Source organism: Scomber scombrus, chromosome 20 (genome assembly GCF_963691925.1).
Source record: "Scomber scombrus chromosome 20, fScoSco1.1, whole genome shotgun sequence".
Taxonomy (NCBI): domain Eukaryota; kingdom Metazoa; phylum Chordata; class Actinopteri; order Scombriformes; family Scombridae; genus Scomber; species Scomber scombrus.
Genome location: NC_084989.1, coordinates 23,064,576 through 23,084,969, shown reverse-complemented (window position 1 = coordinate 23,084,969; position 20,394 = coordinate 23,064,576). Strand labels below are relative to the sequence as shown.

At 39.0% G+C, this 20,394-nt stretch overlaps 2 protein-coding genes across 3 annotated transcripts; one reads left to right on the top strand and one right to left on the bottom strand.

The window, feature by feature from the left end:
- The first annotated feature begins 515 nt into the window (after positions 1–515).
- Positions 516–14,647, top strand: LOC134002477 (acyl-coenzyme A thioesterase 9, mitochondrial-like). 2 transcript variants are annotated; one of them, XM_062441825.1, is made up of 16 exons: positions 516–638; positions 4,155–4,249; positions 5,027–5,053; positions 5,698–5,743; positions 6,244–6,414; positions 7,173–7,210; positions 7,310–7,393; positions 8,607–8,710; positions 8,863–8,936; positions 10,002–10,069; positions 10,978–11,089; positions 11,563–11,653; positions 11,916–12,001; positions 12,528–12,615; positions 12,830–12,980; positions 14,072–14,647. In XM_062441825.1, the coding sequence occupies exons 1-16, from the start codon at positions 625–627 to the stop codon at positions 14,125–14,127; spliced, it is 1,305 nt and encodes a 434-aa protein (XP_062297809.1). In that variant the 5' UTR covers positions 516–624; the 3' UTR covers positions 14,128–14,647. The 2 variants fall into 2 exon arrangements, with proteins under 2 accessions (XP_062297809.1, XP_062297810.1); XM_062441826.1 differs by lacking the exon at positions 5,027–5,053.
- Positions 14,648–16,512: 1,865 nt separating this feature from the next.
- LOC134002140 (GTPase IMAP family member 7-like) lies at positions 16,513–20,052 on the bottom strand. Its single transcript, XM_062441423.1, has 2 exons — positions 19,782–20,052; positions 16,513–17,129 (listed from the first exon to the last, which is right to left on the bottom strand). The coding sequence occupies exons 1-2, from the start codon at positions 20,050–20,052 to the stop codon at positions 16,513–16,515; spliced, it is 888 nt and encodes a 295-aa protein (XP_062297407.1).
- Positions 20,053–20,394: the final 342 nt, after the last annotated feature.

Here is a 20,394-nt window from a genome sequence, read left to right as displayed (position 1 = left end):
AATGAGGGAAAGAAGGACAGAAGGAAGGAATGAAGGAAAGAAGGAAGAAAAGGAAAGAAGGAAGAAGGGAAGGAAGGACAGAAGGAAGGAAGGAAAGAAGGAAGGAAGGAAGGACGTAAGGACAGATGGAGGGAAGGAAGGAAGGAAGGAAGGAAGGAAGGAAGGAAGGAAGGAAGGAAGGAAGGAAGGAAGGAAGGACGTAAGGACAGATGGAGGGAACATTTACCCTAACAGCTGAAAACATTGGTTAGAAAATTAGAAAAGTCATCAAATGTAATAAGTTACATTACTTTGATGAAGTCATTGAAATAGTTACATTACTTATTATAGAGTAACTAGTAATCTGTAATCTATTACATTTCCACAGTAACCTTCACAGCCTTGCTTATAATCAGTATCATGATGTTACACAGTTAGACCACCAGGTGGCAGTATGATCCTTTAACTCTGGTTTATACTCCGCCATATAAACCACAGAAGAAGAAGTCCTTCACCATCAACACGGAAGCTCTCCTGTTCTCCTCTGTCAGTCATCGCTTTGCTCTGAGGAAGGAATCTGAGCTTTCTCTCCTCTTTTTCTCCTTCCTCCTGCTTTTCCTGGACTCCTGAACCTTGAATACTAAGATGTTCTCACCGAGGTTAGTGTGGAGAAAATAATGAAGTAAAATATGATCCTGCGTGTTTATTACAGCAGCGTTAATGCTTGTAGCTAAATAAGGTCTGAAACTCTGAGCTGCTGTCAGATATTATAATATATATATATGGAGTAGTTTTAATTTAATGTCTTTATGATATTTAATTAAGAAATCTGCTCCATGTGGAAATAATGAATCAGGCCCCAAAAAAGGCTGAGTGCTCATTGTATATATAAAGGGTGTGTCAAGTTCATACCAAGGATTCTTTACTGAGGGAAAAGTCATACAACAGTAAAAGTACTGTAGTATTATGAGTGATGTAGTATGCAGTATTACAGTAAAAGTACTGCAGTATTATAGTGATGTAGTATGCAGTATTACAGTAAAAGTAGTGCAGTATTATGAGCGATGTAGTATGCAGTATTACAGTAAAAGTACTGCAGTATTATGAGTGATGTAGTATGCAGTATTACAGTAAAAGTACTGTAGTATTATGAGTGATGTAGTATGCAGTATTACAGTAAAAGTACTGCAGTATTATGAGTGATGTAGTATGCAGTATTACAGTAAAAGTACTACAGTATTATGAGTGATGTAGTATGCAGTATTACAGTAAAAGTACTGCAGTATTATAGTGATGTAGTATGCAGTATTACAGTAAAAGTACTGCAGTATTATGAGTGATGTAGTATGCAGTATTACAGTAAAAGTACTGTAGTATTATGAGTGATGTAGTATGCAGTATTACAGTAAAAGTACTGCAGTATTATGAGTGATGTAGTATGCAGTATTACAGTAAAAGTACTACAGTATTATGAGTGATGTAGTATGCAGTATTACAGTAAAAGTACTGCAGTATTATAGTGATGTAGTATGCAGTATTACAGTAAAAGTACTACAGTATTATGAGTGATGTAGTATGCAGTATTACAGTAAAAGTACTGCAGTATTATAGTGATGTAGTATGCAGTATTACAGTAAAAGTAGTGCAGTATTATGAGTGATGTAGTATGCAGTATTACAGTAAAAGTACTGCAGTATTATGAGCGATGTAGTATGCAGTATTACAGTAAAAGTACTGCAGTATTATGAGCGATGTAGTATGCAGTATTACAGTAAAAGTACTGCAGTATTATGAGCGATGTAGTATGCAGTATTACAGTAAAAGTACTGCAGTATTATGAGTGATGTAGTATGCAGTATTATAGTAAAAGTACTGCAGCATAATGAGCGATGTAGTATGCAGTATTACAGTAAAAGTACTGCAGTATTATGAGTGATGTAGTATGCAGTATTATAGTAAAAGTACTGCAGCATAATGAGTGATGTAGTATGCAGTATTACAGTAAAAGTACTGCAGTATTATGAGCGATGTAGTATGCAGTATTATAGTAAAAGTACTGCAGCATAATGAGTGATGTAGTATGCAGTATTACAGTAAAAGTACTGCAGTATTATGAGTGATGTAGTATGCAGTATTACAGTAAAAGTACTGCAGTATTATGATGATGTAGTATGCAGTATTACAGTAAAAGTACTGCAGTATTATGAGTGATGTAGTATGCAGTATTACAGTAAAAGTACTGCAGTATTATGAGTGATGTAGTATGCAGTATTACAGTAAAAGTACTGCAGTATTATGAGCGATGTAGTATGCAGTATTACAGTAAAAGTACTGCAGTATTATGAGCGATGTAGTATGCAGTATTACAGTAAAAGTACTGCAGTATTATGATGATGTAGTATGCAGTATTACAGTAAAAGTACTGCAGTATTATGAGCGATGTAGTATGCAGTATTACAGTAAAAGTACTGCAGTATTATGAGTGATGTAGTATGCAGTATTATAGTAAAAGTACTGCAGCATAATGAGCGATGTAGTATGCAGTATTACAGTAAAAGTACTGCAGTATTATGAGTGATGTAGTATGCAGTATTATAGTAAAAGTACTGCAGCATAATGAGTGATGTAGTATGCAGTATTACAGTAAAAGTACTGCAGTATTATGAGCGATGTAGTATGCAGTATTATAGTAAAAGTACTGCAGCATAATGAGTGATGTAGTATGCAGTATTACAGTAAAAGTACTGCAGTATTATGAGTGATGTAGTATGCAGTATTACAGTAAAAGTACTGCAGTATTATGATGATGTAGTATGCAGTATTACAGTAAAAGTACTGCAGTATTATGAGTGATGTAGTATGCAGTATTACAGTAAAAGTACTGCAGTATTATGAGTGATGTAGTATGCAGTATTACAGTAAAAGTACTGCAGTATTATGAGCGATGTAGTATGCAGTATTACAGTAAAAGTACTGCAGTATTATGAGCGATGTAGTATGCAGTATTACAGTAAAAGTACTGCAGTATTATGATGATGTAGTATGCAGTATTACAGTAAAAGTACTGCAGTATTATGAGTGATGTAGTATGCAGTATTACAGTAAAAGTACTGCAGTATTATGAGTGATGTAGTATGCAGTATTACAGTAAAAGTACTGCAGTATTATGAGTGATGTAGTATGCAGTATTACAGTAAAAGTACTGCAGTATTATGAGTGATGTAGTATGCAGTATTACAGTAAAAGTACTGCAGTATTATGAGTGATGTAGTATGCAGTATTACAGTAAAAGTACTGCAGTATTATGAGTGATGTAGTATGCAGTATTACAGTAAAGTACTGCAGTATTATGAGTGATGTAGTATGCAGTATTACAGTAAAAGTACTGCAGTATTATGAGCGATGTAGTATGCAGTATTACAGTAAAAGTACTGCAGTATTATGATGATGTAGTATGCAGTATTACAGTAAAAGTACTGCAGTATTATGAGTGATGTAGTATGCAGTATTACAGTAAAAGTACTGCAGTATTATGAGTGATGTAGTATGCAGTATTACAGTAAAGTACTGCAGTATTATGAGTGATGTAGTATGCAGTATTACAGTAAAGTAGTGGTTTGGTCCTCTGACTGATATATTATTATTATGACATCATTAGATTATTAATAGTGAAGCATCAGTGTTAGAGCAGCATGTTACTGTTGTAGCTGCTGGAGGTGGAGCTAGTTTACACTACTTTATATACAGTTAGCTAGTTTAGTCCAGTGGTTCCCAACCTAGGGGTGGGGCCCCTCCAAAGGGTCAGCAGATAAATGTGAGGGGTGGTGAGATGATTAATGGGAGAGGAAAGAACAAAAAACTAAGTTCTGATACTGAGTAATACTCCTGGTGTGTTATAAGCCTTGGCACTAGTGTGTGTTTATAATGGAAGAAGTTGGAGCAGATGTTTTCTTAATAAAGCTTCTAATCAAAACATATCACATAACATCACCTAAACTTGACCTCATGCAGCAGTCTGACTCTCCTCTCAGCTGTTGGAGGATTCAAACAGCTCAGATAACTTTAGACGGTTATAATTAGAGGAGGATGCATGTTGATGTAACTGGACTCCTCTGGATTTACACTCATATCTCGCGGGTCTGTTTGTTGTTGACGTGTCCTCGTGTGTGCTGCAGGTTCCTGCTCCTCCGGTCGGCTGCGTCCTTGACCTCCAGGTCGTTCTGCAGCGGGGGCGTGTTGAGGCAGAGCAAGGCGGTGGACATGGAGGAGGGTAAGACCTGACTGACGTAGATATATGTTAATGATTCATGATGCTGCACTGTCTGAATGTAAATAACATCTGCATGAAGTATTCAGTCACAAACACAACTTATATTGCACTTAATTTTGCATCCTGGTTGGGGACAAATGAATCACTGATTAATTGTATTTATTTTGGTTGATATTTCACATATATTAAGATAATAAAGGAAGGAAGGAAGAAAATGGATGGAGGAAGGAAAGAAGGTAGGGAGGAAAGACGGAACAGTCAAAACAGAGGGGGTCAGTTTGACCCGGGAGGACGACACGAAGGTTAAAGAGGTTTTAAAAACGTCTTTAAAGTCATTAAATCTATTGCAGATACGCTGCTTGTTGTTGTCTCCAGATGATCGATTGATTGATTCTGGCTGCATCATTAAGTCGGCCCTGGTCATAGTTATAGTTATAGTTATGCTGAATATGGATCATTGAATAAAGAGTCATCACCACTGATAAGACTGTAATTCAGACACTGAGATATAAACATGAGCAGGTAGACAAAAGTGTAATTTGCTTATTTATATATTTATTTATTTATTTATTTATTGGTTGGTTTGTTTAACAGGGACAGAGCAGATTAATAAACTTTGTCTGTTTTCCATCTGTAGTCCTTCCCTGGTCACATGTTACAGCTGATGTCACCTTTAAAAATTATTTAAAAAATTTGAAGTGTTTTCTGGTCTCCTAACCTGTCACTCTGCATCTTGTTTTCTTTTTTCTTTTTTTAATAATGTTTATTTCTCCGCAGGAAATCCCCTTTTACACGTTTCAAACGGTGTGTGTTGGTAAACCGAGACAAATCCTAACTATCTAAACTCTAATACTACTCACGCCTCAGTAATTCTCTTGTAATTTTACTCTAATCGCACACTAATTCTGTCTTGCATGATCCTCAGCTGACTGACCTGATGTTCACCTTGTCTCACGTTCAGCAGCTTTAACTGTGCACACGTTTTTTTTTTAGTAGGTTTGGATTTTATGCTCGACTGGCTGCAGCTGGACGTCACTTCTTCCTGTCGCTCCACCGTAGAGATAAAATCCCCACTGCAGCATTCGTTGGTGGCGTCTTGTTAATCGTTTCTTCCTCCTCCTCCTCCTCTTCCTCTTCCTCCCTCTGTGGCTCTGAGCTCCAGTGTTTTTTTATGGCTGTTTTTTCTCTCTGTTGTGTTTTATATTGTCTCACAGAGCTGCAGCATTAAGGACATGAAAGAGTGTCAATTTAAATGTGATGACTTGAATCTATGAGACTGAGAGAGGAGTTCTGCAAGATTTTTAGTAACCGTGCTTTCAAACATGTTAAATGTTACAAATGCAGCTCTGGAAGAGACAACATGAAACACAAAGCTGAAATCTTTACCACACAGATGAACATTAACACACACACAGGATCTGATTGTTTTTTCTTCCGTATTTTTTCAGTGAGGAATCAGCTGAGAGAAATCGTGGGAGCTTCCACTAACTGGAGGTACATATACATAACAGTGTTTGTGCTTCTTTGGTTCGTTTGGCAAAATCCCTCAAATAAAGTCCTTCAGAATCACCAAATTTGTGAGATTTGATCGAAAATTAATCGACAGCTATTTTGATAATATTTTCTTGTCATTTTTAAATTAAGAAAAGTAAAAATTCTCAAGTTCCAGCCTCTCTAATGAATATAATATACTATGAATTAATATTTTCTGGTGTGTTTAGTCTTAATCAATAGTAAACTGAATATCTTTGGGTTGTGCCATCTAAACATTTAAAGACATCATCTTGGACTTTAGGAAACTGTGATCGACAATTTTCACTAGTTTCCGACGAAAAGATAGTTTAAAAAGGGACAGAATGAAAAGCAGATAAGAAATTGTATTAAACAAGAATTAGGGCTGGGTATCAGTACTCGATTTCTTTTAAGGTTACGACCGAAATAAATCGATACCAAGTAGTTTTATTTAATGTTATTTTCTATAATCTCGTCTGCAGCGACCACCAGCAGGCGTTGGCGGACCGCGTGTCGCTGTCCAACATGTTGGCCAAGTCTCAAAACGACCTCCCAGCTAAGAGGATGAAGGACAGCTACAGAGAAGTCCTCCTGCCTCTGGGCTCAGAGCCGCAGCTCCGAGAGAAATACCTGACCTTCCACAACACCGTCAGGTAAAAACCAGGCGGGGAGCTCCGGTCCTCTGAAATGAGGCCAACACGGAAGTAACTTGAAACTGCATTCTATCAAAAGGCCACCAGGGGGCGACCGTTTTGGTGTCAAAAGGACTTCCGTCTCTATACAAGTCAATGGAGAATTCACCAACTTCTCACTTGATTTCTAACCTCAGTAAACGTTTTCAAAATGTGTTTATGGTCTCAATCGCTAGTTTAAAGCCTTCTTCAATGCAGTATGATGTTCATTTGGGACATTTTAGCCTCCCTGATTTTATATGTGACGATAAAGCAGGGTATGCATTAGGGCGTGGCTACGTCGTGATTGACAGGTTGATTGGTTCACAGGTTCAGGAGGGCGCCTCATGCTCCTCCTGATGCCCATATAAGAAGAATCTGTGTTTTTATTTTTCCCAGCATGCACCTGAAATTTTCAAGATGGCGCTGCTCAGATCCGATACTATTCGCTTCCAAGCAGCAGTCCACAAACCAAAAGGTGACGTCACGGATGTTACGTCCATTTCTTATATACAGTCTATGGTAAAAATACAGACTGAACAATCAGGACATTAACTGGAAGGTGTTTGGGTCTAAACCAGGGATGTTCAAATTATCCCATAAAGGGTTGATGTGGCTGCAGGTTTTCATTCCAAACAAGCAAATCTCAGTCTTCAGTTCCTTTATGAAATAGTTTGGACATACTTTATGAAAATGTAAGCTCTGCATCCACACGCATTACAGACTGTCTCTTTTTACAGGTTTGGCAGAATCCTGGAGGACTTGGACAGTTTAGCAGGTATCACGTTAAACTTCATGATTTTAACTAGTAGCAGTTACACCTCTAGTCCAAGCACTGATAAATCTTCCCTTTCTCTCTCTCTTTCTCTTCCTTTAGTCCTCATCTCTTACTCTCACACCTATAATGAGGAGCTGAAGAGGTCTCCTCTGTCTATTGTTACGGCCCTGGTGGACAAGATCGGTAAGACTCGTTCATGTTGTTAATGACAGATGTTTATCATTCACCTCCTTCTTTCTATACTTGTGTTTTGGGGCAGTATAGTTAGTTTAAAGAGGACATAACATGCTCTTTGTGATTATTGGTCATTTAAAGGTCAGTGATGAGCAATTCAAAAATATGTTAAAATAGTTTTAAAAGCAGCATCAGGTTTGTTAAAATGTACATTTAGTATTTTTATTGGTTTTATATCATTTGAAATGACATTTGCACCATTTTTTTTACCAAAAGTAAGACTGAATGCTCCTGAAAATGTCAAATGGTGTAACCACAAAAGAATGATACATATTACATATTTTATCACCTACAGTGTATTTAAGTGGACTTATACTAATAATGACTTCATTTAAACAATGTAAATGTTTCCTGATCTCCATGGTTACCAGAGTAAATGTAATATTTAGAACAATTATATTCCATTACCTTTATTTAATATAAAGTTATAATGTAAGATCATGCCAAACTAGTTGATATGGTGTTTTATTGAGAATTTACTGTTTTTAAGCAAGTTGAATTATTTGGTACAAAGTTTTTATGGTTACACCACTTAGACATCTTTGCCATAATCCTCTAATATATTCTCTCAAAATGGATTAAAAGCAGAAATTTGATGCTGGGTCCACAAAAAAAGAATGTGTGCAAGTTATTCATACGTTTATTTTCACATTTTAACCCTTTAAATTTAAACTAAACCACAAAAACATCATGTTTGATGCTCCAAAACTTGAGGTGAATGTACTGTATATAAAAATGCTCCCTCTTACTTCTCCTTCAAACTGACATCAGATTGTTCTCATGTGCCCAAAAAAGGTCAAAAGGCCATCCAGCATCTAGCCTTTCTTGCTGAGGTTGTTCACTTTGCTCTTTCCCAGTCAGGGATCATGGAGGCTACGGTAGAAGTTGCAAATTAAAGTTTTGACAGTATTTTGGTTGCAAATTCAGGAGGCGTATCTCCTCCCTGTTCCTGCAGCTACAGTCAAATTAAACACACCTTTAGAGCAGCCGCCCCAACACTAAAACTGATGTAACAGCTACAGGAGTGAAGTGTTTTAATGCTGTTCATTGTTTGTGATGTGGTTGATTTAATAAAAGGCAAAGTCAAACAGAAAAGTGTTTCAGATGTTTGTTTTTGTTTGCTGAAGAGTCTCTGATGGTGTTTTTTGTTTGTGTGGGTCAGATATGAGGCAGCACACCATCTATCCTGACTGCGACATCAAGTTCACCGGTCATGTGACGTGGGTCGGGAAGACCTCTATCGAAGCCAAGATGCACATGTCACAGGTAAGAAGACACCTGCCAATTCGCACGCTTTCGTCAACTACTTTGTATCTCTAGTGCTCAAAAAGCTCCACAGGATCCTTATCTAAAATAGCCTGCTTTGTCTTTTCTAATAATACCTCATAATAATCTGATAATGTGTCTCTTTTTCTCAGTTTCGTAATGGAGCTTATGCCCCGGTGTTGGATGCTACGTTCGTCATGGTGTCTCGAGACCCGGAGAACAAGAGGTAAGAAAGTCAGAGCGGCCTCTAGTGGACAGTCTGAGCTCTGCAGAGTCAGAGGGACAAATAAAAAGTAGTAGAAGCTTTGTTATCATTATGTTAAAGGTCAGACAGCAATATAACAACATTTAGATAGCACTCCCTGAGGAATACAAACATTTAGGACAATTAAAGTCAACTTAAGATATTAAAAAAAAAACATTAGTAATTGAATTTTTATTTCAATAGTAAAGATTTAAATCCCATAAATGACCAGCTGAGGGCGCCACAGTCTATTGAGACGTTTAAAAAGGGACTTAAAACATTTCTTTTTAACAGATCTTTTGTATTTTAATTATTTTTTTCTGATTTTTGTTTTGTTTTGTAGTTCTTTGAGTTTTAGCTTTGGAATTGTAAAGTGCTTTATGAATAAAATGTATTAATATTATTATTGTTGTTATTATTATACAATTTGATTTTAGTGGATATTTTCATGCATTTAACCTTCGTGTCGTCCTCCCGGGTCAAATGGATCCCGTCTGTTTTGACTGTTCCTTCTTTCCTCCCTTCCTTCTTTCCTTCCGTCCTTCCTCCTTCCTTCTTTCCTTCCGTCCTTCCTTCCTTCCCTCTTTCCTCCCTCCCTCCTTCTCTCTTTCTTTCCTCCCCCTACCTTCCTTCTTTCCTCTGTCCTTCTTTCCCTTCCTCTTTTCCTTTCTCCCTCCCTCCCTCCCTCCGTCCTTCTTTCCTCCATCCTTCCTTCCTTCCTTTCCTTCCTCCCTTCCTTCTTTTCTTACCTCATTTCCTTCCTTCCTTCCTTCCTTCCTTCCTTCCTTCCTTCCTTCCTTCATTCCTTCCTTCCTTCCTTCCTTCCTTCTTTGACTCGAGGACAACAGGAAGGTTAAAGCCCCAAATGTCTTAAAACAACTAGACATGTGTGTTATATGTTTTGTTAAGTTATCCTAAATGTTTCCAACACTGTTCAAACCCAAATAAATTATTTTAATCATCAGTTTGTTTCATCAGGCTTCATGTCCTCTTTGCTAATGTGTCAGTGTTGTGTTTTATCTTTTTCATTTTCCTTTTTTATTCCAGAGCTGCATTTGTGAATCCACTGAAACCAGAAGGAGCGGAGGAGGAGAAGCTTTTCCAGCAAGGAGAAGGTATGAGATGATGACGTAAACTTAACTAACATAGGCCGATAATAACTGTAACTATAACTATAATAACTATAAATGAGGTCCTGTCTGACTTGTTAGTGTCCATTTCTCTCCTTTCCTTTCCTCTCACATCTCTACTGTCCACTGTCTCATAATAAAAGTATAAAAAAAGATAAAGTTAAGATGTTATCCTCAAGTTTTATTCAGTCAAATGTTCAATCATACATCTACAATGTGCAGTGAAATGCTTTATTACCTTTTTCTGCCCATTTTCCTTCCTCCCATTCCAAAATATCAGTATTTATTGTTACACTATTACTTACTGCAACCATGCTATTTACATATATATTCATTTTTTCCCACTACCTTCCTCCCTTCCTCTTTTCCTTTCTCCCTCCCTCCTTCCTTATTTCCTCTGTCCTTCCTTCCTCCCTTTCCTTCCTCCCCTTCTTCTTTTCTTTTCTCCCTTCCTTCCTCCCTCCTTTCCTTCCTTCCCTCTTTCCATCCTCCCTCCTTTCCTTCCTTCCTTCCTTCCCTCCTTCCATCCTCCCTCCTTTCTTTCCTTCTTCCTTCCTCCCTTCCTTCCTCCCTCCCTCCCTCCTTTCCTTCCTTATTCCTTCTTTCATACCTTCTGTCCTTCCTTCCACCCTCCTTCTTTCTTTCCCTCCTTCCTTCCTTCCTCCCTCCCTCCCTCCCTCCTTCTCTCTTTATTTCCTCCCCCCTACCTTATAAACCCCGCCAATAACAAATGTAAATTTCTCCTCTGTGGGACTAATAAAGGAATATCTTACCTTATTTTAATAAAGAGAGAAGAAAATGAAAGTCGCTTGGTGCAAATATGAAATGCATAAGAATTAATTGATGTCAGTACTTAAACCAACCTTTTATGTTTATGTTTGTTTTACTTCCAGCTAATAAATCTCGGCGTGTGGAGCTGAGCACGGCGTCGCTGCTGAAAGTCGCTCCGGCAGACGAGGAGAGGAAGATCGTTCACAGTCTGTTCCTCAACACTCTGGACTCAAAGTATGACTGTATAGTATATTGTTGTTAGAGGATTTCAGTTCTCATCTTTTATAATAACAATTATGATAAATTGTACTTATAGGGCATTTTTAAGGCACTCAAAGACTCTTTAACTAGATAAACAGTTTGATTTTAACTGGAGATCTTTTGTTGGATGGATGTCGCCTCAATTTCTCGTCTATCTCAACTCAAAATGTTAAAATTCAGTTGTTTGCTTTGCAGCTGTTAATGTTCAGATTTGCAAGTTTGGCTTTAAAAAACATCAAACTGTAGCTGTAAATATCTTAAATATATAAAAACCAGTGTTAAAGCTTTTTTATTGTACATAATCAAGACACACTGGAGCAAGCAGGGTCGTTTTTTTCGAATATTTGTAGTTCATTGTTTTTTTTGACATGATGTGTGTTATTTTAGGTTAAATTGTAGTTTTTATATATATTAATGTTTTTCTGTGTGTCCTCTGGTTTCTTCAGGACGGTCAGTTTCCGCAGCAGAGTTCTGCCTCCGAGCTCGGTTTGGATGGAAGACGCCAAACTGAAAGGACTGGAGATCTGCCATCCTCAGGTGAGAGGACGGAGCGGCGTGAGGGACAAAATACACAGAAACAGACAATGTGTTTATAGCTTCATATTTCTGCACTGAAGTCAAGTTTAAGATGGAAACACGACAATACTTTCTGTTCATCTTAAACTATACCAGCCTCATTTAAAACTGATTTTTAGACCAGATGTTCCTGACACAAGTTCAAATACTCAATTTACTTAAAAAATAAAGTAGTAGGAAATGTCTCAAGTTTCAATCCTGTCTCTCTCTGTTTGTGCTCCAGGAGAGAAATATCTTCAACAGGATATTTGGAGGTTTTCTGATGAGGAAAGCCTACGAGTTGGGCTGGGCCAACGCCTGCTCCTATGGGTGAGAACTTTTAAAGCGTGCATGATCAATGTTTTATCTCTAACATATATTTCTATAACATGTGTTCTCTGTCACTGAGCTGAAACTCAACTATAAAGCTCAGCAAAGCCGAAGCCTCACAAAAAACATAATTTCAAGCAGTTTTAACCAGATGTAAATTACAATCAATCAATCAATCAATCTTTATTTGTATAGCGCCAAATCACAACAAAGTCATCTCAAGGCACTTTACACATAGAGCAGGTTCTAAACCGAACTCTTCAGGTTTTAATTTTAAAGAGACCCAACATTCCCACATGAGCAGCACTTGGCGACAGTGGCAAGAAAAAACTCCCTTTTAACAGGAAGAAACCTCAGAACCAGAACCAGGCTCAAAGTGGGCGAACATCTGCCTTGACCGGTTGGGGTAGAGAGGAGAGAAAGGAAGGAGAGGAGAGAGAAGCACCAAGGATCAATAACAGAACCCTGAGGAACCAAACTAATTATTTTCTGTAAGATTTGAAACTAATCATCTCGTCTCCTGCAGAGGATGTCGACCCAACCTGGTGGCCGTTGATGATATCCTCTTCCAGAGACCTGTGGAGATCGGATCCCTGCTGATGCTCTCATCACAGGTCAGATAAGTGTGTGTCTGTGTGTGTGTGTGTGTTTGTGACATTTTCATATTTTTAGGATTTTTACGATTGTATGTATAACAATAATAAAACAAACATTATGACATCATGGTGTTTATGACTGTGTATTATACTGACCATATGTGTGTGTGTGTGTGTGTGTGTGTGTGTGTGTGTGTGTGTGTGTGTGTGTGTGTGTGTGTGTGTGTTTTAGGTGTGTTACACGCAGGGGAAATACATCCAGGTCAGAGTTCACAGCGAGGTGTTCGACCCTCTGACCAGCCAGCACAACACCACCAACGTCTTCCACTTCACCTTCGCCTCCGACCGTGACGTCCCCAACATCATGCCAATGACATATGGAGGTGAGCCGAGACACACACACACACACAGACACACACACATACACTCACACAGACACACACACAGTCACTTTTGGGGACATTACATAGATTTACCTTAACATTAACCACTGTATCAAATATCAGCTTTTGTTCCCAGTTAATTTGCCCTAAGTCTGAAATATGTCCTCAAAAGTATTCTATGATAGATTACACATACACACATACACACACACACACACACACACACACACACACACACACACACACACACATTAGGACTTTCATAATTGTTGCACTTCTTTCTTGTTATTTATGGCATTTCTTCGGCACTTGTCTTACTTCTTTTTTACTTTTGAGTTTATTTAAGTTTATTTCGGTCGTTAAACTCAAATACAGATGTATAAATAAAGTAAATAACCATATGTCCTTGTTCCTTGTCCTTTATCTACCTTAGAAATAGTGACAAACCAAAAGGGAAAAATAATAAAAAATCAAAATAAATGAATTTCAGTTAGTTCTTACTTTAATGATGATTTGTTTAAAGAAAAAAAAAAAAAAAAAAAAGTTGCTCATTTTGAGCAGGCGGGTAGCTCCGGTCCTCTGAAATGAGGCCAACGCCGAAGTAATTTAAAACTGCATTCTATCAAAAGGCCACCAGGGGGCGACCGTTTTGTGTCAAAAGGACTTCCGTCTCTATACAAGTCAATGGAGAATTCACCAACTTCTCACTTGATTTCTAACCTCAGTAAACGTTTTCAAAATGTGTTTATGGTCTCAATCGCTAGTTTAAAGCCTTCTTCAATGCAGTATGATGTTCATTTGGGACATTTTGGCCTCCCTGATTTTATATTTGACGATAAAGCAGGGTATGCATTAGGGCGTGGCTACGTCGTGATTGACAGGTTGATTGGCTCACAGGTTCAGAAGCGTGGACAGATAGACTGCAGGAAATAGCCGTGAACTTGTTTCACACCGACAGTTTTCTCCGGAGCAGCACAAACCGGACTGTCTCATCAGAATAATATGAAGGATTAAAAGTCGCCTCTGAGCCTCACAATGAACTGTTCTTCATGAATCTGACACGTTGTCTCTGATCTGTTTTTCTCTGACAGAGTCGATGTTGTACCTGGACGGGAAAAGACACTTTAACCAAACCGTGGAGTCCTGAGAGCAACACGTCTGCTGCCTGCCAAAATCTGTCTGTGTCTGTGTGTGTGTGACTGAAAATGAATGCACTTCATACAACATATCACTCTTTCTTTAAACAACCACACAGTGATTATTATGTTTGTCTCTGTTATTTTTACTTGTTCTGACAGTTTACATTTCACTGTTCAGACCGTCAGCACTACGCAAAGACAACCTCTTTATTTTTATACAATTACATTTAATTTACTCCATTTCTTCTGTTTCTTTGTATCGGCGTTTACAGCTTCTCAACTCATACTCGACTGATGAGAGTGAAGCAGAGGTCCAGTCTCTCTCTGTCTTCTATAGTACTGTATGCATGGCTTTACAGTACATTACATTTTTATATATTCCATTGTCGCTTATACGCACAAGACTTATTTAACTTTACTGTTCTTTTTTTTAATGTTGGATTGGAGGCTTTACTCTGAATGATTCAGGCTGCTGTGTGAGGGAGTGAGGGAGGGTGAGGTTTCATTTTTCTGGCCTTAACTTGTGTATTTACTCATAAAATGCAATAAATAAATTCTTATTTATCTCAACTTTAAAGGTGTCTGTGTGTACGCTTATTCATCATAAGTACAACTAACTTTGAAATATCAAGAATGAAGAAAGTCGACAAAGTCAACCTTAAACTTCAGAGCCACACTTGGAGGGACATTTTTGACTCCAGAAAGTTATGATGAAGCTGAAAAGGCAATCATTTGTTTTGTCCAGAAGAACAGGCTCAAGTGTGAAAAGGCTGCTGCAAAACATGGCTCACATAACGTCTCCAAAGACAAAAAGTCTACTGTACAAGCTAGATCAAGCTAGATCCTATACTGGAGGATGACATTCTCAGAGTTGGTGGTTGCTTGCACAAGTCAGCATTACCATCAGAAACCAAACATCCTGTTAACCTTTCAGAAGATCTGCATGTTTCTCAACTTATTCTATGACCTATGTCCATCAGCTCCATTTAAATTTGAGTTTATTTATTTTATTTTCCTTTTCTTTTCTTCTTTTTTTTCTCCTCCTTTTCCAAGTTGAGGACAAATAGTCACTACAATGAGTATATTTGGTTACATGTTTCACACATCTTTTTTGGTCTGGTTACATTTCACATCTATGGATTACAGTGTAATGAATTCAATCAGTAAAAGCATATTACATCACATTAACTCAGCAGATGTTAACCAAACACAGTTAATGCTTAACCAAAATGGATTAAATTCTTTTTTTTTCATTAATCTACACACAATACCCAATAATGACAAAGCGAAAGAGGTTTTCTAGAAATTCTTGCAAATTTATTAAAAATAAAAAACTGAAATATCGCATGTACAGCAGTTTTATTTATATAGTGCATTTCATACACAATGACAACTCAATGTGCTTTTTTTTAATTGGAAAATTAAAAAAACATAATAGTAAAACACATGGAAACATTAAAACATACAACCCCCCCCCCCCCCACACACACACACACACACACTAATAATAATAAAAACAAAGTACAGAAACATAGAAAGAGAGAGAAATAAAATACTTGAATAGAGCATTAAATATAAGGTTGCAGCATAAAATAATGATTTGCTTTAAAATCATTAAAAGGACATAGAGTGCAAATGAAAGATTACAATTTTAAGTGTTTTGAAAGAGCTCAATCATAAGCACAGGAGAAGAGAAGTGTTTTAACCTGTTGGGGCTGATTTCAGTTCTGCTGGTAGTTTCAAGTTCAAGTCAAGTTCAAGTTTATTGTCTTTTTTTTCTCCAGTTGTGTAAAAGCTGCTTCACCATGTTTAGTCTGAACTCTGGGCTCCACTATCTGACCTGAGTCAGTAGATCTCAGAGCCCTACTTGGTTTATACTAACATGTCATTCATGTATTCTGGACCTAAACCATTCAGTGATTTGTATTCACTCACTTTGCTATGACACTGAAAATTGAGGGTTAGGGTTAAGCTCAGGTGCTTCCTGTTTCCACTGATCATTCTTGAGATGTTTCTACAACTTGATTGGAGTCCACCTGTAGTAAATTAATTGGACATGATTTGGAAAGGCACACACCTGTCTATATAAGGTCCCACTGTTGACAGTCAGAGAAGAAACCATGAAGTCAAAGGAATTGTCTTTAGACCTCAGAGACAGGATTGTATCGAGACACAGATCTGGGGAAGCGTACCAAAAAATTGTAACATTGTACCGTAACATAACAAAATGTGGTGAAAGTGAAGGAGTGTGAATACTTTCCAGATGCACTGTAGCCGTCACCAAATGCAATTATCATGATTGAACAGTAATGCAACATTAGAATTAAAAATGTACACCACAGTTCCAGCTATCCATAGATAAGATTCTCATTATTCCAAGTCTTCTCTCACATTTAGTTTTTTGCAGCGGCCTGGGCTTCTTCATACATTTCATCTGTGTAGTATGTTCCTCCGTTTCCAGCAACCATGTCATCGATCTTCTTGATCAGCTCCACCACTTGGTTTCTGTCTCTTCTGGTGTTGTCAAAGACGTGGAACCTGTTTCCACAGCTCTGGATGACTCGTCGGAGGTCTGGGCTGCTCTCACGTACATACTCTTGTATGGTCATGCCTGGGAGGTGATCACCATGGGTAAACAGCACCATCATGAACTGGTTTGCTTTTGGACCAAACAGCTCTTGCAGGGCTTCCACTGAGTTTTTCTCTTCCCTGGTGAATCGACCAGCTTGGATGACCAGCGGGAACACATGAGGACCAGGACATGAGACTTTGACACATCTCACAATTTCTTCTTTGATGAGCTCTGGGGATTTTGAAGTGTGCAAGACCCCTGGTGTGTCTACCACAGTAACCACTCTGTTAGCCCAGCGTGTTTCCCCTTTTTCACACGATTCAGTCACTGACTCAGAGGTAGCACACGATTTGAAGCGATTCTCTCCCAGGATGGTGTTTCCAACAGCACTCTTGCCCACACCAGTTCTTCCAATCAGCACCATTCTCAAATCAGGATCTGCAAAACAAATCAGAACTTCAGTTTAGGTTCTCTGAAGGAGTTTATTTCCCCCTTGAACAAACATTTTAGTGAATATTAAAGCATTCGTTTAAGACATTATTTTATACTGTAGCTTCACAGTTGACACACCCAGAAATATTTGCACAATAGGTGAAGACCAGCGATTCCTTCAGATAACCGTCCTGGACAGCACATTATCTTTTGAAGCCCACATCAATAACGTTACTCAGACTGCATACTTCCATCTACGTAACATCAATCGTCTCCGTCCCTCACTTTCACCAACCTGCACCGATATCCTGGTAAACACCCTGATCACATCCCGTCTGGACTACTGTAACTCTCTCCTCTTTGGTCTTCCGCGTCTTCACAAACTCCAGCTGGTACAGAACGCAGCCGCTCGTATCATAACCAGAACCCCCTCTATTGAACACATCACTCCTGCCCTGCAGCAACTTCATTGGCTCCCTATCAAATCCTGCATTGACTTTAAGATTCTACTCCTCACTTACAAGATCCTTCACAACCTTACACCATCATATCTCTCTGAACATATTCACATCTACACACCCTCCCGAACTCTCCGATCCTCCTCTGCCAACCAGCTCTCTGCCCCATCTGCCAACTTAACTACCATCATGGGGTCAAGAGCTTTCAGCCGATTTGCCCCCCGCCTCAGGAACTTTCTCCCACCAGACATTTGCACTTCGGACTCTGTCTCCACCTTTAAATCCCGCCTGAAAACGCACCTATTCAGAGCTGCATACTCTGTCTCACACTAACTATGCAATCACGTTCTTGTTTATTTATTGTACTGATGCACTTTGTAGTCACATTCATATTTATTCTTTATCTTTGCACTAAATGTTACCTGATTTATATTGTTTGATTTACTGTTGTGTTTATGTGCCTTGTAAGGTGTCCTTGAGTGCTCTGAAAGATGTAGCTATTTGCTATTGCTAAAAATTAGTTACATTATTTTGCATACCAAACTACAAACATTATTAAGCATAAATAAACTAAATAAAAATAAGTTTCAACCATAAAATGTGATCAGGTTTTGTACCTGCTCTACTTTTATCTGGTGATCGACAGTTAATTGACTTAGCCATCTGCTTTTTACATAGATTTGTACACTGTAATGTGCTTGTGTGACCACTAGGTGGCCCAATAAGGCGTGTACAAACGAGGACAACAGGTCAAAGTTAAGCAGAATGAAGTATCAGTTCCATCAAAGGCTAAATGGGATGTCCCCATATATGGGTGCAGGAAGTTTGGTTGGTTTGCATCTCTCAACTTCAACAGGAAGTAAGGGTTACACAGCAGTGCTGTACGTTTGAGTGTGTGTGTGTGTGTGTGTGTGTGGGTGGGTTTCCGCTTATAAATGGTGTTGTGTGATGATGTAAGCAGACACCCCAACCTGCAGAAATACATTTCAGGGAGGTCCATTCGGCGGGGGGTGGGGGTGTGTGTGTGTGTGTGGGGGATGGGGGGGGGGGGGGGGGTCACACACACACACACATACACATACACACACCATCAACTGTGACACACACGCGCAGTCACTCTCTGGTGCGCGCTCTTGCTCGTTTACTCCAGATTCCGGGAGATTACGTCTCATTTGCGGGCGTCAGGGAGCCGCTATCAATATGCGGAAGACTCCCGGAACTTCCGGGATAGTGACAAGCCTGATGTATGCTTCTGCGTCGGAACGTGGCCGTGGTTTGTTGTTGTGAGTTTTGGAGATCCGCTTGGGGATTACGTAACACACGCTAACCCAAACAATGACAACCGGGGGAGGCGGGGCACACACATATACACACATATACACACACAGAAGGAAAACCGGACATTATCAACACAAGTTCTGAATTTACCCACGAACAACATACATCGCTGTAAATGTGCGGGAATGTCCCTTATTATATGTGTTAGATTTGCAGGAGTCAAATAAACTATGCACAATATCTGCAATCCTGCGCTGACATTTAGGCCCTGGACTATCAACAGACACACATCACACAGAAGAAATAGGTTCTCTAGGTCAGGGGTTCTCAAACTTAATGGGGTCGGGGACCCCTAATGGCGCAAAATATTTTGCAAAGACCCCCTCTTAATCACAACACAAATTTAGGCTTACAACTTACATCATATAGGCTTAATATCTGTTCCGGTAAATACATTGGAACATTTTATTACCAGAACATGTTATGTTGATACCTCAATAGTTTCAAACAGAATCATTTCATTGCATTTTGGCCTAACTTGACCTGTAGCAAACTGTTTCAAGGACCCCCTGGCAATGGCCTGGGGACCCCCGGGGGTCCCCGGACCCCACTTTGAGAACCACTGCTCTAGGTGACACTCTGCAACAACCGTGCTGCATGGCTGCTTTAATCGGTTAACATGGACGCCAAAATGGAAAAACAAGAGGTTCCACAAGGCACACGCAGTGCTGACATACACTGTGTGTCCCAGGAGATGGGGAGAGGGGCAGGTTGACCTGGAGGGGGGCTCGTCCAGGGAGCCATACAAGCTAGAAACGTCACTGCTGGACTTTACCTAATATTATGATATATATAAAGACACAGACGGTTTCAATTCTGCTGTCTGGATGTGTTGTCATGTTTATCTCTTCCTGTGACTGACCTTCTGCTCCTGGGATGATGGTTGATAACTTCATCACCAGATCATTCCTCTTGATCTTCTTTAAAACACTCTTGATGACTTCCACAGCTCCAGCAAATTCATAATTCTGCACCATCAGATCCACCACGTCCCGCCTCTCTGCATTCGACAGCCGGCTATTTTGGATGGGGGGGATGTTGCCCAACTTTTCATACTTCAGGGACCATTTGAAGTCCTTAAATTCTTCATCACTTAGGTCACGCTGAATGTTGAGGAGGTCCAGCTCCGTCATCTTGGCTCTTTGGTAAAATCAGAGAACACTGATTAGAGAACTGTTGTGTTTTTATTTGCCAATAAAAACTCATTCTGGGTTTCTACCGGATCTGACTGATTTGATCTACAGGCCTGTTTAGCTACAATCATTTAAGAGTTAGAGAGACTCAAAAAGACCATCAGTAAAAACTTGTCAGCACAAGTCTACTCATATTTTATGTTACAGCAAAATACTTACACCAGGTTTTTAGTGACTTTATAAATTCAGAGCCAAAAGTAACAACACACACTGCAGAAGCAAACACTAACAGTCTCCATATGCATACAAAATCTTACTGAAGTACAAAAATATCATAATATT

Bases quoted from the DNA above. Each gene is read 5' to 3' on its own strand.
- LOC134002140 (XM_062441423.1), bottom strand. From the start codon at position 20,052: ATGACGGAGCTGGACCTCCTCAACATTCAGCGTGACCTAAGTGATGAA. The intron at 17,130-19,781 runs GTCAGTCACAGG...TTTGTTTTGCAG, and splicing joins CATCATCCCAGGAGCAGAAG to ATCCTGATTTGAGAATGGTG.
- LOC134002477 (XM_062441825.1), top strand. The intron at 6,415-7,172 runs GTAAAAACCAGG...CTCTTTTTACAG, and splicing joins ACCTTCCACAACACCGTCAG to GTTTGGCAGAATCCTGGAGG. The intron at 11,654-11,915 runs GTGAGAGGACGG...TTTGTGCTCCAG, and splicing joins TGGAGATCTGCCATCCTCAG to GAGAGAAATATCTTCAACAG.